The 15,562-nt window shown below is 40.1% G+C and overlaps 1 protein-coding gene across 1 annotated transcript in view; it reads left to right on the top strand.

The window, feature by feature from the left end:
- MTPAP (mitochondrial poly(A) polymerase) overlaps positions 1-12,641 on the top strand; it is a 29,529-nt gene extending 16,888 nt beyond the window's left edge. The window contains exons 6-9 of the mRNA XM_060095507.1: positions 939-1,165; positions 9,782-9,874; positions 9,955-10,028; positions 11,727-12,641. Coding sequence (XP_059951490.1) covers positions 939-1,165; positions 9,782-9,874; positions 9,955-10,028; positions 11,727-12,074 — 742 coding nt within the window. The 3' untranslated portion in view covers positions 12,075-12,641. The remainder of the gene's footprint in view (positions 1-938; positions 1,166-9,781; positions 9,875-9,954; positions 10,029-11,726) is intronic.
- The last annotated feature ends 2,921 nt before the right edge of the window (positions 12,642-15,562 follow it).

Genomic DNA, 15,562 nt, shown 5'->3' with positions numbered 1-15,562 from the left:
TTAAACTTAAGTAATTTTGGCTGAATTTTAAGACATTTATACTTTCTTGATAAAATAAGTAGAATGTTTTCCTTGTCTGTCAAAGGACTAGATAACCCCCATTTCCCATTCTAAAGTGTCCTGATTTAGATGATAAAAGTATAAGGTTATTTCACCTATAATCTACAATGAGATCAAATTGTTTTTGAAATTCAGTTATCAGGAAATCTTTACCCTGGAAGAATTATCATGTTTCTCCTTGTGGCCAGTGTAAATCCTACAAATGACCGCATTTCGTTTCTAGCTACTTCTGATAGGAAGATCAGAAATAAACTTGCAGCTCAAATTTTAATTAATCTGCAGAACCATCGGGCTGAAATGCCTACAGCCCGAATACGTTCTGGTGCTGACTTTGTTCATTCTGTCTATATCTTCTCTGATCTAAATTTCTAGACTCATACCTGGACAATTTACTATAGGGGTACTTAAATGCCCCCTAAAAACACTGGAAAAGCAATGGGTGCAACAAATAAACACATGAACTGATAGCTCAAAAAAAAAAAAAAAAAAGGACTAGATAATCCAGGTGTGCAACTGAAGTGTGAAGTGTCTTATTTACAGATGTGCTGGTGTCTTTACTGATAGTTAATAAAGGGTGCTTAGGTAGTATTTCACTTATTAGGTCATGTTTAGGAACTTTGATTTAAAAATTTAAAGCTTTTAGAACTGCATCATGGTTGTCAGCAGTTAAAAGAATGTTTTAAGGGTAATGAAAGTATAGCCATTCATGTTAAATTTTATATTGCAAATACATAATGCTTTTGATGATCTGCTCTTGTTATTCTGAATATGTTCAGATAGAGTAAGATATTTAGATATGTCCCCAGGTATGTGTTTTATTCTACTCTAGGATCATAATTTGGGGGGTTGAAAATTCCTGTTATTTTTCTCTTTTGAAGGATTGCCTTGAAGAGTTCTGAACTCCTTTATATATATGGCGCCCTGGACTCCCGAGTGAGAGCTTTGGTGTTCAGTATCCGATGCTGGGCTCGAGCACATTCGTTAACGAGTAGTATTCCTGGTGCTTGGATTACAAATTTCTCCCTTACTGTGATGGTCATCTTTTTTCTCCAGAGGAGATCACCCCCTATTCTTCCAACACTAGACTACCTAAAAACCCTTGCAGGTGAGACTAGAAGCATCTATTTTCTCTCTGACGTTTGAATGGATAGAATTACCATGTGTTATCAAAACCATGTGTGTGTGTTTGGTGGTCATGTATTTTCAAAGCCTTATGAATCTAAAATTTAAGAGCTTTTAATTTTCTCAATGTCCACCAGGGGTCATGAGAGCAGATGATTTGTGAAGCCGAGGCCTTTAGAATTTTTTGAGAGTTTTGTCTTGTGTCAGTTGGCAATGTTGTTTACCATCTCCTGAGCCAGTTGGAACCTCTCCCTTGGTTTACCAAGCTTGGAATGACCTTGGAAAAAAATATATCCCAGATGCAGCTTCTGATAGGATCCCAGCTTCAGAGATGGCTTTCCAAGTCTGAAGCTATTTCCAGATTTCTCTTAGAGATGCTAAAAACTGTTTCATGATGTTGTTTTGGTTTTTTGGTTTTAGCATCTTTATTGGATCATAATTGCTTTAGAGAGATCCTAACTTTTTTTTTTTTGGTTAAAGCTTATAAGGAATCGTAGGTAAATGGTTTTAAAATTAGTATACTATTTAATTTATATTTTAAATAAATTGAAATTTTGATAGACTGCTGGATAAGATTCTAAAGTATTACAGTCCTAAATTCTAAAAGGAAGATAATTCAGGGATTTACACAAAGTGTATATGCACTCCCATCTTCTGCCCCTCCTATATATTGCTGCCAAATAATTCTTTTAAAGTACATCCCTGCATCGTCCCTGTTTAAAATCACCTTAAAGGAATTTTATTCCCTATAGAATAAACCTCAAGCAGTTGACTTAGCTTGGTGTTTAAGATTTTCACCTGTAGCCACATCCAATTTTTCCAACCTCTTCCCCCACCATTTCTCTTCATGTGTTCCCTTCCACGAAGGGAACATAACATAACATTTCATAACATTTCCTCTTAGCTCTTGCATTTATGCTGTGTGTTTTTCTTCCTAGAATGTGCCTTTTCTTCTCTAAATTCTTTTAAGTTCTCTTCCATGCCACTTTTCCTTATTATTCAAATTAGAAGTAATCTCTTCTTTCCTGTGAACACTGTAAGTGATGGTACAGCTTGACAGTAAGCTTTAAAAAAAGCTCCATGTGGCAGGTTAATGGAAAGTAGCAAGTTTTCAGGGAGGTGGAGTGGTGAGCCTGTGTCTCACCTCTGAGGTTGGAATAAAGGGCACCGTCCGTGCCGGCGCTCATCTCATCGTTTGGTGTCATTCATTCACTAAAGATCTGTTGGTCACTTACTATGTGTCAGGTGAGATTTTTGGCACAGACGATGTTCTCAGGTAACTCCATCTAGTAAAGAGGGAAGAAACAAATAGAAAACATGGGTAGATCTCACCACTAAGCGACCGGGAAATCGCACTTCCTGTTCAGTCCGTGCTGTGTGCCCTGATGCTTATGAGTGCTCCCCTAGAAACCATTTTGGGGAAATACCATGGAATTTTGGAGTTCAGAAGCTGAAGAAAAGGAGGGATGCGGCAGGTTTATGTTGGGGGCTGGCTGCCGCTAACATCGTGCTGGTTCTCTTCCAGTCTGACAGGTACTGCCGCCCTGCCGCGCTCAGGCCCCTCGCACCCCTGCCCCGGGAGGTTTCTACTGCTTCTCTCCTGCCCACTGCTCCATTCCTAACCGTGACTTTCGGAAATTCATGTCGACTTGTAGTATTCTCTCTCTTGAAATCCTTCAGTAATTTCCTAGTATCTTTTTTTTAATTTCCACTAATTGTTTCAGGAAAAGAATATGATTTGTGAACGAATTAAAAATGACGTGTTGAGTTTTTCTTCCAAATCTATTTTAAACCAAATTTAAATGTATGCACATCTTATGGCATCAAAACGGACAAAACTAGCTTGGGAATTCCTTCATTTTCTACTTAAAAATACCAAATTAGTTGTTGAAAATTCTTCATGTTAGTTTTTAAACATGGTCAGAGAAATTTGGGGGCCATTTCAGTGGCTTCTTTCCACATAGCACATTACAGGTGTGAATTGCCAATAAATGTAAAGCGAATTTCATATAATTGTTGCTACTTTTTTATCTTTGGTTTTTAAAGTTCTAGTGAAATCTTGAACTTGTAAAAGAATTTTGTGTGGATGAATGCATATGAAGGATGTGGTGAAGATGATTTTGAGGAGAATTTGTCAAAATACTTTTTTCCTACTCATTTAAGTATTTTTCAGAATCCATGTTTTTTATACTTTCTGATTTTAACCAGTGATCCCATACTGATGTACATTCAACAGTATATGGCTAAGAATAAAAACAATGTTAAATCGTGAAATAATCAAAGCCATCTTGGGCACTCCATAATTATGCAGCTGAGGGACTTGTGTCCTGTTACAGTCCTTTTCTTCTAAACTGCACCTCTCATTTGATATTCAGGTAGAGCCTGTCATTTGTGTTGTTTCACAAAGAAGACAGTAAGACCCCGTTTACTCGATTGCCTGCCTGCTTGCCTGCCTGCTTGTTTGTTTGTTAGTAGAAGGCAGCGTCAATTTCTGGAACGCCTGTTAGCACTTCTAGGACTTTGTCAACCGCTGTTTGAAATCCAGAAGTTGAAGTCCAAACTTCTTATCCTTATGTTTCGGGTCCTTCGTGGTCTTCGTTTTCCTCCTCTTCTTGTACCTTCCCTCTTGTGTGTAGATCGGGAGCTGCAGCCCTTCTGCACTTCTGCACATCTCTGTGCCTTCACCTGAGGCGGCCTTTTCCTCCTGCCTTCTCTTCTTGCCTGGAGGACCTCCTCATCATCAAGGCAGAGAGGACATGCCCGGTCCAAAGATTTGCTTGTTAGCTTTTTCCTGGCTTCTCTCTCCCCCCTTCCTCCCAGGAGGCAGTGCCTTGTCGGCTCCCAAGCACCTGGAGCGCACCTGGATGGTAACAGCGGGTAGATTGTTGTCGTTCTTTTACCTGCCTGCCTTGGCCAAGCTTTTCTAGGGCAGGCTGTCTGATTCGTCTCTGCATTTTCTGCTACTGGCTTAGAGAAGTTCAGTAAATAGATTGAAATGGTTGGATGAACATTTTAAAGTTAAAGGTTGTTTTGTACTGAGCATGATGGCAACTTGCGTATTTTGGTTATTCTTGAATTTTTGTTTCTTTATCTTTTCTTAGTCGCTACTACTTTCCCCCATGTGTCTTATTTTCTTGCATTTTCTGCCCTTTTTTTTGCCTTTGCTACCTTTGTTATATTTACTTCTGTGTTTAATGCTTTCAATATAGCATCTTACTCTTTTTTTTTTTTTTCTTTTTTTTTTTCTTTTTTTCTTTTTGCGGTATGCGGGCCTCTCAGTTTCGTGGCCTCTCCCGTTGCGGAGCACAGGCTCCGGACGCGCAGGCCCAGCGGCCATGGCTCACGGGCCCAGCCGCTCCGCGACATATGGGATCCTCCCAGACCGGGGCACGAACCCGTATCCCCTGCATCGGCAGGCGGACTCTCAACCACTTGCGCCACCAGGGAGGCCCTAGCATCTTACTCTTATAATCAGTTGTTTGATTAGAGTTCATTTGTTTAGGATTCCTGCTTTTCTTTCCTATGACGAATTAAAGGTTTGAGGAAGAAACGACTGGGTAGTGTTTTCAGCAAATTTGATGCGGAGACCCCAGCACAGAAGAGAGATTGATTGATTGGTTGGTTGATTGATTGATTTACTTATTTATTTATTTATTTATTTATTTACTTACTTACTTACTTACTACTTACTTACTTTACTTACGGTACGCAGGCCTCTCACTGTTGTGGCCTCTCCCGTTGCGGAGCACAGGCTCTGGACGCGCAGGCTCAGCAGCCGTGGCTCACGGGCCCAGCCGCTCCGCGGCATGTGGGATCTTCTCGGACCAGGGTATGAACCCGTGTCCCCCGCATCGGCAGGCGGACTCTCAACCACTAGGCCACCAGGGAAGCCCCAGAAGAGAGCTTTATTTGCTAGCTTTCTGTGACCCAGTAACAATTTACTGAGTGCCAGGCACTTGGCTAAAAAATTTTATGCATCATCTCAATTTCCTAAGTTCACATAGTTAGAACATGCTAGAGCCAGAATTCAAATGCAAGCACTTTTCAGAGCTTATACTTTTGTTTTTCAACTGAAATATTATACACATCAAAGTGTGTGTGTGTGTGTGTGTGTAGATTTTCGCAAACTGAGCACACCTCTGTAACTGCCACCCAGATTGGATAAAGCACCTAGAAGGACCTGCTGCGCTCCTTTCTGGTCACTGTACACCTTCCCCCAGCCCAGTCTCTTCTGACGGCGTAGATGAATCTTACCTGTTAGTGTCTCTTATGTAAAAGCGATCACAGAGTACGTATTCTTCTGTGTCTGGCTTTTCCCCTCAACATTGTGTTTAGGAGATTCATTCATCTTATTAGTGCATTTGTGGGCCATTCATTTCCATTGCTATGTAGTATTCTGTTATATGAATATTCCAAAAGTTTTTTAAATTCTATTTTTGGTGGACATTTGGGTAATTTGTAGTCTGGAACTGTAGTGCTAGTGTGACTGTTCTGGCACATTTCTTTTGGTGAGAACTGAACACAGGTACTCATTTCTGTCCAGTGTATCTGAGGAATAGTTTCTGAGTCTCAGGCTTCGGGTATATTGAGCTTTGGTAGAGACACTGCCAAACAGTGTTCCAAAGTGTGAACTCCCGCAGGCCCAATATACAAGTTGTAAATGCTGTTGGTCTTTGCCAACACCTGGGATTATCTTTTTTTTACAGTAGTTCTTCTAATTGCATGTGTCGTGGCATCACGGTTCGTTTTGATTTTCTTTTCCCTGGTGACTCATAACATTGAGCACCTTTTCATATATGTATTAGCCATTTGGGTATCTCTTGTGAAGTTTCTGTAAGTCTTTCGCTTATTTTTCTGTTGGATTATCTGTCATTTTCTAATTCACTCACTGGAATTCTTTACATATTCTGCATGTGAGTCCTTGGTCACGTGTTCTGTATGTATATGCTTATCTGTGTATCTCAAATACGTGCACACTGGTTCCCTTCACTCCCTTGATAGTGTCTGATGAAAAGGACTGTGGCTTTTAAAGTTCAGTTCTATCAGAGTTACAGATGCACATGTGTGAGGAACAGCGTCTAAGTATGAATTATTCTGGAGTCGGGTGAGCTACGAGGTGTTAAAGCTGCTCTCAAGGGGGGATACAACCATGACATCAGAGTCTTCACACAGTTGGATCCAAGTACTTGAGAGGCGATCCCTTGGATGTGCATTTTCAAAAATCACTCTGGCTGGGTGGACTAGAAGGAAGCAAAACGGCAACTGCCGGAGTGTGTTACCCCCCCCACCCCCAAATATTAGAGTTAGCCCCGCCCCACCCCCAAATATTAGAGTTAGCCCTGTCCCACCCCCAAATATTAAAGAGTTACCCCCGCCCCACCCTCAAATATTAAAGAGTTACCCCCGCCCCACCCCCCAAATATTAAAGAGTTAGCCTCACAAGTGAGTGGGGCAGAGGCACCTGTCACCTGTTGGCTTCTCTCACTCAATTACTGCTGACGTGTGGCGTCCCGGAAGGCTTGGCACTGTTAATAGTTATAATAGAAGCTGAATGTAGTTAGTTATATAATTGTAGCTATTCAAGTTTAATTCCAGTAAACTCTTCTTATAAAAGTAGGACATTATAAAGGATTTGTTACCAAAGAAAAATTAATCAGCTTGCATATAAACTTGATGTCTGTTGTTATGTCCCTTATTTAGATGCCTGTCCACTTCAGGTTGTTTGTTAGAAATGCATGTGTCTGGTGCACTGTTGATTTTGGCTCTTTCGAACAGAAAGATTAACCTAAATAATTATATAACCCCATAGATATGATGATCTCTACTGCAGCCCCTAGTAATCTATCAATGTATACCAACTCTTGCCATTTGTGATCTCTCTGGCAGATTATGAGTTATGGTAGTTCAGTGTTAGTTCCCTGAAAAATGTGGGTACATTTATCAATCTGGATATGTCTGTGAGAATGTTATTCAGTGAATTTCATTTGTCATATGTATCACGTTGAAAAACAGTAATTGCTGTACCAATCATTGAGAATCCAAAGATTTCCAAAGGAAGCAAGAAAATCAAGTTTAGTAAATACATAATCTTAATTTTTTTCATATAGTTTTTTTTTTTTTTTTTTTTTTTTTTTTTTTTTTTGCTGTACGCGGGCCTCTCACTGCTGTGGCCTCTCCCGTTGCGGAGCACAGGCTCCGGACACACAGGCTCCGCGGCCATGGCTCGCGGGCCCAGCCGCTCAGCGGCATGTGGGATCCTCCGGGATCGGGGCACGAACCCGCGTCCCCTGCATCGGCAGGCGGACTCTCAATCACTGCGCCACCAGGGAGGCCCTCATATAGTTTTTAAGTTCACTTAAGGGGAAGGACTCTATTATGAGTTAATTAAGGTGCTTACATGGCTGTTTTTTCCACAGCTGAGAAAGTTTGTATTTAGTTAAGAATTTTTGCCGGTTTTTCATACAGTACATTTCAGAAGAAAGTCATTGCCACGGGAATTAGTGAAGAGTAATAGGGTATCTTATGTATGAGTAGGCTGAGAATCATTTCTGTATGGCAGCACTGTCCGGTAGAACTTTCTGTGATCGTGTTGTACATTAGGGCAGCCACTCGTTATCTGTGGCCATCAGGCACTTGAAATATGGTTAGTGTGACTGAGGAACTGAATTTTTTATTTCAATGGCCGCATGTGTCTAGTGGCTGTTATATTGGACTGTGTAGCTGTTGTTTAGGTGATAGTTTAATAGCAGAAAAACAGGGGCGAGAGAAAAAAGGGGAAGACTTTAACAGCTGAGTTGTTTCTTAGGTTTGAATGCCTTGGGGATTTTGAAAAAAAACAAAAATGGCCCTATCTTAAATCAGAGGATAATTTTTGTCCTTTAAGTTTTACTACTTTGTTAAAAACTCTTCTAGTGAAGACCAGCAGTCATAGACACAGTCTGTTTTTCATCACTGCACATTCCTAGAAATACTTTAATGTAGAAATACTTTAATGTGGATCTCATTTTTCTATTAGAATTATATTTCTGGGGGAAAAAAAAGGACATAGCAGCTAAAAGAGCATCAATATATGTGACTGGCCTGTGTCACACAAAATATAAACTGTTGATAATTTGAAATAATAAAACATATGCCCAGGTCCCATAAAAAGTAGATCTAAGTGGAACTGTATATAAGTTCTTCAGTTGTATAGTAGAGTACATAAAATTTGCTACTAAAATTAATAGCAATTAATTTTAGAATCTAGAATTAATGGTAGAATCTGGAATGCTGTTTGAATACTTAAGTCAGTAACTCAGGTCTTAACCAAAAAATAACCAAAATCATAAAAAAGGGGAGGGCCTCCCTGGTGGCGCAAGTGGTTGAGAGTCCGCCTGCCGATGCAGGGGTACGGGTTCGTGCCCCGGTCTGGGAGGATCCCATATGCCGCGGAGCGGCTGGGCCCGTGAGCCATGGCCGCTGAGCCTGCGCGTCCGGAGCCTGCGCGTCCGGAGCCTGTGCTCCGCAACGGGGGAGGCCACAACAGTGAGAGGCCCACATACCGCAAAAAAAAAAAAAAAAAAAAAAAGGGGAGACAGAAGTTTGAAGGAATCTTGTTTATCTCTCTCTAAATTTCTTTCTGGCTGTTATAGATAAGCACTCAAAGTCAAATATCAGCGATCATTCAGATTCTTGGTTATGTACCCGCTGTACGCTGGACTCTGATGTTGTGGACTGGATGGGAGGGGGGAGGGAAGGTCATCACTGCCTTGATTGGACAGTGGCCTCTGTAGCCCCAGACTGGGGTAAGGGAGCAGACAGCATGCATGCAGTCATAGCGCAGTCAGGCAAGTGCCGATGGAGCACGGAACAGAAAGGCTGGAGCGCCAGCTTGGAGTTAGGGAAGGCGAAAGCCGTTTTTAGGTGTCCATTGATTAGACTTTTCAGAATGAGAGTTTGTCTGCATGTTGTACAGTAGAAGGTAGGTTAAAATGGTTGCAGGATTTCGTGGTAGCTATACATTTATTGATAACTAGGGAAATGATTACCTCTGAAGATGTAAATACTGTTAGGAAAGGTGAATGTTTAAGTCCACAGTGTTGTTAAATGTGTGGTACTGAATCCCAGTCACTCTGGAGGCCTGCATCTTAGAAATTACTGGAAGGTTTTCAAAATTCTTAGACATTCAATTTGTATGTATCGTGGATGAATTGTTGAAAGTAAACGCACAAAAGGGTGATAAGAATGAAATTGGAAATCTAAATTAAATATTATTGATCAAAGATAGTGCCAGGATTTAAGTTGGTGAAATATGGGAACTGTCTACATTTTCAGCTAGAAAACTGATGACCTCAAAAGATAGATTAGGAATCATCGAGTGTTGATAGACAATTCTAGTTTGCTAAAGTACATGTGAAGTTAATTTTACCGAAGTAAAATTGCTCTCAAATCTTCCTTAATCGAGTTTTAATCCTACTAACCGTCTATACTATATATAAAAAACACTGATTAGTAATAGGACACATTTATCTATAACTTTGATTTATGTGATTATAGATTTCTGAAGTAGGGAATATCTTTGAAATAGAATTTAAATATTTTTCATTTCTGTTTATTTAAGATGCAGAAGATAAGTGTATAATAGAAGGCCACAACTGTACATTTGTTCGCAACTTCAATAGAATTAAACCTTCAGGAAACGCAGAAACACTAGGTAGGTGTTTTCTTTTTCTTTGTTCCTTTTTGGACTGAAACAGACTTTCTTATTATTTTCCTTGTTTTATTTTCTTACAGAATTACTACTGAAAGAATTTTTTGAATATTTTGGAAATTTCGCATTCAATAAAGCTTCCATTAATATTCGACAGGTAAATACTGTCTCGGTGTTTGGTTGTTAGGCGCGTGGTCTTCTGCTGCACTAATACTTAACGAGTTTAGTGTTCAGAGCACTGTCACAAACGTCATTGCACGTCACCTCTGTGGTGACAGACAGTAATAAGAAAACTGGTGCCCTGGTGGAGCTACATGACTTGGCTAAGATCAGTCGTCTAGTGTCTGGAGGAGCAGAGACCAGCTCTTTTCAACATCTGCCTCTGTCACTTTGCCAAGTAACGTTGTGTCACTTACTACTAATAGTGTGTGTGTCCTTCAGAATGTGGACTATATTCTGAACGTTTTTTAGAAAGCATGATTTTACATATAGTTCTCTTTAAACTGGATTTGGGTTTTTATGAAAGAAACAGAATACCTAGTCCCAAAGATAGATTTGAATGATTCCCTCCATTTGAGCCCTTAGGGTTTAAATTACTTAGGCAAGTGAATTATGATTTGGGTTCATCTGAGAAGCTGGAATGACAGACATTTTCCCTAAAGAGAATCTATCAGAGTAAACCCTGAGCAAAACTTGTTTGCGCCTGGGAAATACTTGAGATGGCGCTCCGGGTCTGTTCTGCCCAGCATGTGGGTATCTGGTTACAGCCCTTAGAAGACTGGCTTCGTAAAACACATGCTCAGATATTCTGTTTTTGTTTCTTCACCTCTCCTTTTTTCACTCTTCCCTAACCCTTATCCTGCTCATGGAGATCTTGTTTTTAACAAATAAAAAAGAAAGGAAGTGTGGGGTTGGGAGAGGGTAGAGGCACAGAGCTCTGGACTGCAGTCTAGAAGGAAAAGGGCACGGAGCATAGGCAGTTCTTCACCCCTCTGTACCCTTACCCCTTAAGGTTCAGAGGCGATGGTCAGGCAGGACCCTGCTGGGCAGTGGCTTGAGAGGAGTTAGGGGATTAACAGGGGCTGCTCGCATTGGAGACCTGACTGCTGGGATTGCAGTGTCTGAGTCATACATGTGGTATCACTTGGAAGAGGAAAAGATTATACAGGCTAGTGGATCACTGATGTTTGTGTGACTCGTAGCTCTAGCTTTTCTTTTTATTTCTGTATCTTACCTGGCAGAGCCTTATTTAAGTTGGATCTTTAGGATTGTAGATGGGAAACGTCTAGTGTTTTTTTTTAAATGAATAATCCTTTGTTCCTTCTCTTCCTTTCTCATTTCATACTTGTGCAACATTAATTACTATATTTAATTTAAGGCTTCTGATTTTGTGTGCTTCTATTCCCACTGTAATAAGTATGTTTTTAGCAAGTTTCAAACATAACTGTATCTTATTTTCTGCCATTTTTCTTTTTCATATTTTTTTTCTTTCCCAGCTCTATTCTGTTAGGTAAATGCTATGTTATTTTAAAAATACTTTTATTGGTTGACTCAGCCCAGATACCTCTCATCGGAGCAGTGACATCATCATCCATAGCTCATAAACCTAATTTATTTTTCTCTAAAGAATACTCATAAAACTACAGTGGAAAAAATCAGTCAGAAGTACACACACACATATACACTAACTCATAACATGCATATATACCCACTCCCCTTGGGGAAGAAATTCTTTACTCTGTAAAGTTAATGCTGGTATTTTATGCATTTTTGACGTTTTATTAAACCAAACAGTTTTTATATCTGAGCCCTTCATATATTTATACATCTTTTTCTTCCTTGTAATTATCTGTAGGGAAGGGAACAAAACAAACCTGAATCTTCTCCACTGCACATTCAGAATCCTTTTGAAACTTCTCTCAACATTAGCAAAAATGTAAGTCAAAGTCAGCTGCAAAAATTTATAGATCTGGCTAGAGAAAGTGCCTGGATTTTACATCAGGAAGATAAAGATCGCCTTTCGCCATCAAATAATCAGCCTTGGGGGCTGGCAGCCCTGCTGCTACCTTCTGTAGCAAATGGTATGTCTCTTGCCAAGAAGAAAAAGAAGCCTGCAAGTGAAAGAATTAAAAACTTGTTGGAATCCATAAAAAGTAGCAGTACAGAAAATTCCACAGCCACTAATGGGGTAAAGAGCAGTTAGTACTCAGGCATAATGGCTGCTCCTTTGCTTTCAGAACTGGTTTTATCCTATAAGGTGATCACTGGACTACCTGGAAGAATGGTGTGAAATTCTGGCAGATCACACTTTCATCCGATGTCTCTCTTTTCATGATCTTCTCATTGGGCCCCTTAAACTGGTCTGACATTCTGCGATGTTTTCAGTCTGAAAGCCAGTGGCACTGTATTAAAATACCAGCCATGGGAACAGGTGAAAGAAGATTGGAATATACTTCAGATAAAATATACAAAGCAAGTGGGAAAAATCAGTTTTACAGTCAAACCATTGTTGAAATCTGCATCAGTCTCTGGGTGTAAATCATTTAGAAGGACTTCTAGGTATGTACATACGAAGGCACTGAATACAATAAAGCTGCAGAATTTAATAGTACTCTTTATTTTTGTATTCTTCAAAGTATTCTTATTCACATATAAATAAAAACAGATTGGTACTGATTTCCAAAAATGTTCATGTTTTTAAAACAGATGAATGCAGACACTTCAGTTACTACATTCTAGGTATTCTAAGCCAAATATATGAAAATACTAGTACACTGTATTTAAAAATATTACTTAGTTAATTTTTCTGTTTTCAAAAATAAAATCCTTTTTCTACTAGTATGTGGTATTGCCAATATTCCTTCACTTCTCTTTTAAGAATTCCTTTCTCCCTGTGGGGAATAGGTATGTATTGAAATATTATTTCCATTACATTCTCTGTAGAGTAACTTTTAGTTTATGCAGCAAATATAGTGTTGGAAAATACACACTTGAGCCAGCTGACTTCACGGTGAATTACTCAGCTGCTTTGGGCCCCAGTTTTCTCTTCTGTTAAATGGGGATGATGGCTGTGAAGGTTAGGTGAGGCCCATAGGAAAAGTGCAAGGTCATGGGCCTGGCACCTAGCACATGTTTGTAATGTTTGTGGTATATAATTATTATTGTTGCTACTCAGAATACAGATGTAGCATTTGTACTGGTTTTCAAAATAGTTTCCCATCTAAATTTTAGGTCAGAAACAATAATGAGCTCTGCTTGGGGCATTATGGGAAACTCATTAATAGAATTGTCATGAAACAAGTAAGTTCTGTGCCCATGTGCCGTGCTATTTGATTTCACATCTGAAACCAACAAACAGGCATCAGTGTTCTTCTATATAGGCGGTGTCCTTAAATTAAAAGCCGTTTTTCATTTGTTTTTTGATGAGGTTAATTCTGTTGGGCCGGAAATCTGTATTGAGAGTTAAAAAGAGGTTTAAAAAGCATAAATATTTAAGTTTCTAAATGAAATGATTTTTTTTTCTGTTCACAGATATTTGGTTGGACATTTTCATTTTTTGGTTGGTGTTAAGTCTAAAATGGTCATTTAAGCACATAAAGTATGTATATGTGTTAGCACTTCTTTTCTTTTTTGTAATTTATAGAATAACTTTGACACTCCAGGTCTGTTTTACTTTTCAGAATGAGATTTAATTATGGGATGAGTTTTAATCTACACTGATCTTTTTGCGGCAGGCGGAGGCTACTCTTCGTTGCAGTGTGTGGGCTTCTCATTGCTGTGGCTTCTCTTGTTGCGGAGCACAGGCTCTAAAGCGCAGGCTCAGTAGTTGAAGGGCATGGGCTTAGTTGCTCCGCGGCACGTGGGATCTTCCTGGACCAGGGATTGAACCTGTGTCACCTGCATTGGCAGGCGGATTCTTAACCACTGTGCCACCAGGGAAGTCCCTACACTAATCTTTTTTTTTTTTTTTTTTTTTTTTTTTGCGGTACGCGGGCCCCTCACTGTTGTGGCCTCTCCCGTTGTGGAGCACAGGCTCCGGACGTGCAGGCTCAGTGGCCATGGCTCATGGGCCTAACCACTCCGCGGCATGTGGGATCTTCCCGGACCGGGGCACGAACCCATGTCACCTGCATTGGCAGGCGGACTCTCAACCACTGCCCCACCAGGGAAGTCCCTACACTAATCTTTTAACATGAAGTTTTCATTCCAGTAAACTGCATATGACTACAAACACATTTATTATGTTTTTTCATAAGTTCATTGTATCACTTAGCAAATTTTAAAAGATAGTTTTGATTACATCTTAGGGGATAATCAGCAGTTGTCATTGCCATTTTTTAGTTAAAACTAATTGCAGCAGTGAAGGTAAGGAAAATTTTTCAAGGTTTTTCTTTTCTAGCTATTATGAGGCTTTCATCCACTAACTCTCATGAACAATGAGTTTTATTCTCTGTGTGAAAGTAATTTTGATGTGAGCCTACCTGGATCAGATTGATTTCAGTATACATCATTCCTGATTTTATAGCCCACTAGTCTAATTCCTGGAATTATTATCCGTTTTTAGGAAATCAGAGAATTGTCCAGACATTCTAGGAAAACAACGTATAATCTGTCTCATTCACAAACCTTCAGTCATCGTAGAGAAGAAGAGGATAAAAAGAGTTGCAGCTGGACTTTCTTCCTGCTATCATTCACTACTTAGCTCTTTGTTTTGCTCTAGGGTGAGACCAGAATTAGACTGTTTCAAGTCACTTCATGTTCCTAGAAATCACTTGGCCTTAGACATACAGCTCTATTCAATTCCTTACAGCCTGCTGCTGCCATAGTAGGCAAACGCCACATTTACATGTATAATGTAAACCTGCACAGAGGGCATCTGCAGCAAAACCAGCAGAAAGAGCCACCAAGCAGTCGCAGCACGTCCGGGTAGCAGCTCTCTTGTCCACTCTCCAGAGTTTGGTATTCAGTTGGTGAGTAGCTGTCCTAGTATCCCGGTTCAGCCCCCTCAGGAACCGTTGTGGGAGGGGAACATTCAAAACGCTGTAGCAAGGAAGAAACCTTTTCTACCGGAGATAGTCAGAAGAGGCTGATGTTCATCAAATAGGATAGGGTAGGCCTTGAAGGAACTGTAATCCCTGTAGACCAAAGGAGGGGCCATAGGGATTATCGTTCTGGGAGCAGAAGGCAGTGTAAATGGGAGTCAGGAAGATGAAGCGTGTTCGGAGTGCGGGCCGTCTGACCGGCTAGGGTGGGGTTTTTGCTGTGATACTCAACAGAGAGTCGAGGTTGAGCGTGATGGTGAAGGACAGTGAGTTAAGGAGGTTGAGTATATTTTCAGCGGTAAAGCATTGAAGGTTTTTGTGTACGAGAGTAATAAAAATTAAAGCAGTACTTTAGATGATTGATCTGTTGATACCAAGTAGTTACCAAGCGCTGCTCCTTTTTTCTTAGCAAATTTGAGTACCTTAGGTTCCATCATTGAGTTAGATAAAATTTGGCTGTTAAATTTTCCACACAGGTCCAGAAGCTGACTCTCATATACCTCACAAGAGTATTTAACAAGAAGGCAAAGTTAAAGTGGCTTAAAGCCATCATCAGGAAATATCATCAGGTCATGGTATGTAATTTTATATAAAGCCTTCCTAATGAGAAATTCTTTGCAGTATATACTTGGAAAGGAATGAAAACATG

This window comes from Mesoplodon densirostris, chromosome 4 (genome assembly GCF_025265405.1).
Source record: "Mesoplodon densirostris isolate mMesDen1 chromosome 4, mMesDen1 primary haplotype, whole genome shotgun sequence".
NCBI classification, from domain to species: Eukaryota; Metazoa; Chordata; class Mammalia; order Artiodactyla; family Ziphiidae; genus Mesoplodon; species Mesoplodon densirostris.
Note: the sequence above shows the minus strand (reverse complement) of the source record. Positions and strands in the feature narration are given on the sequence as shown.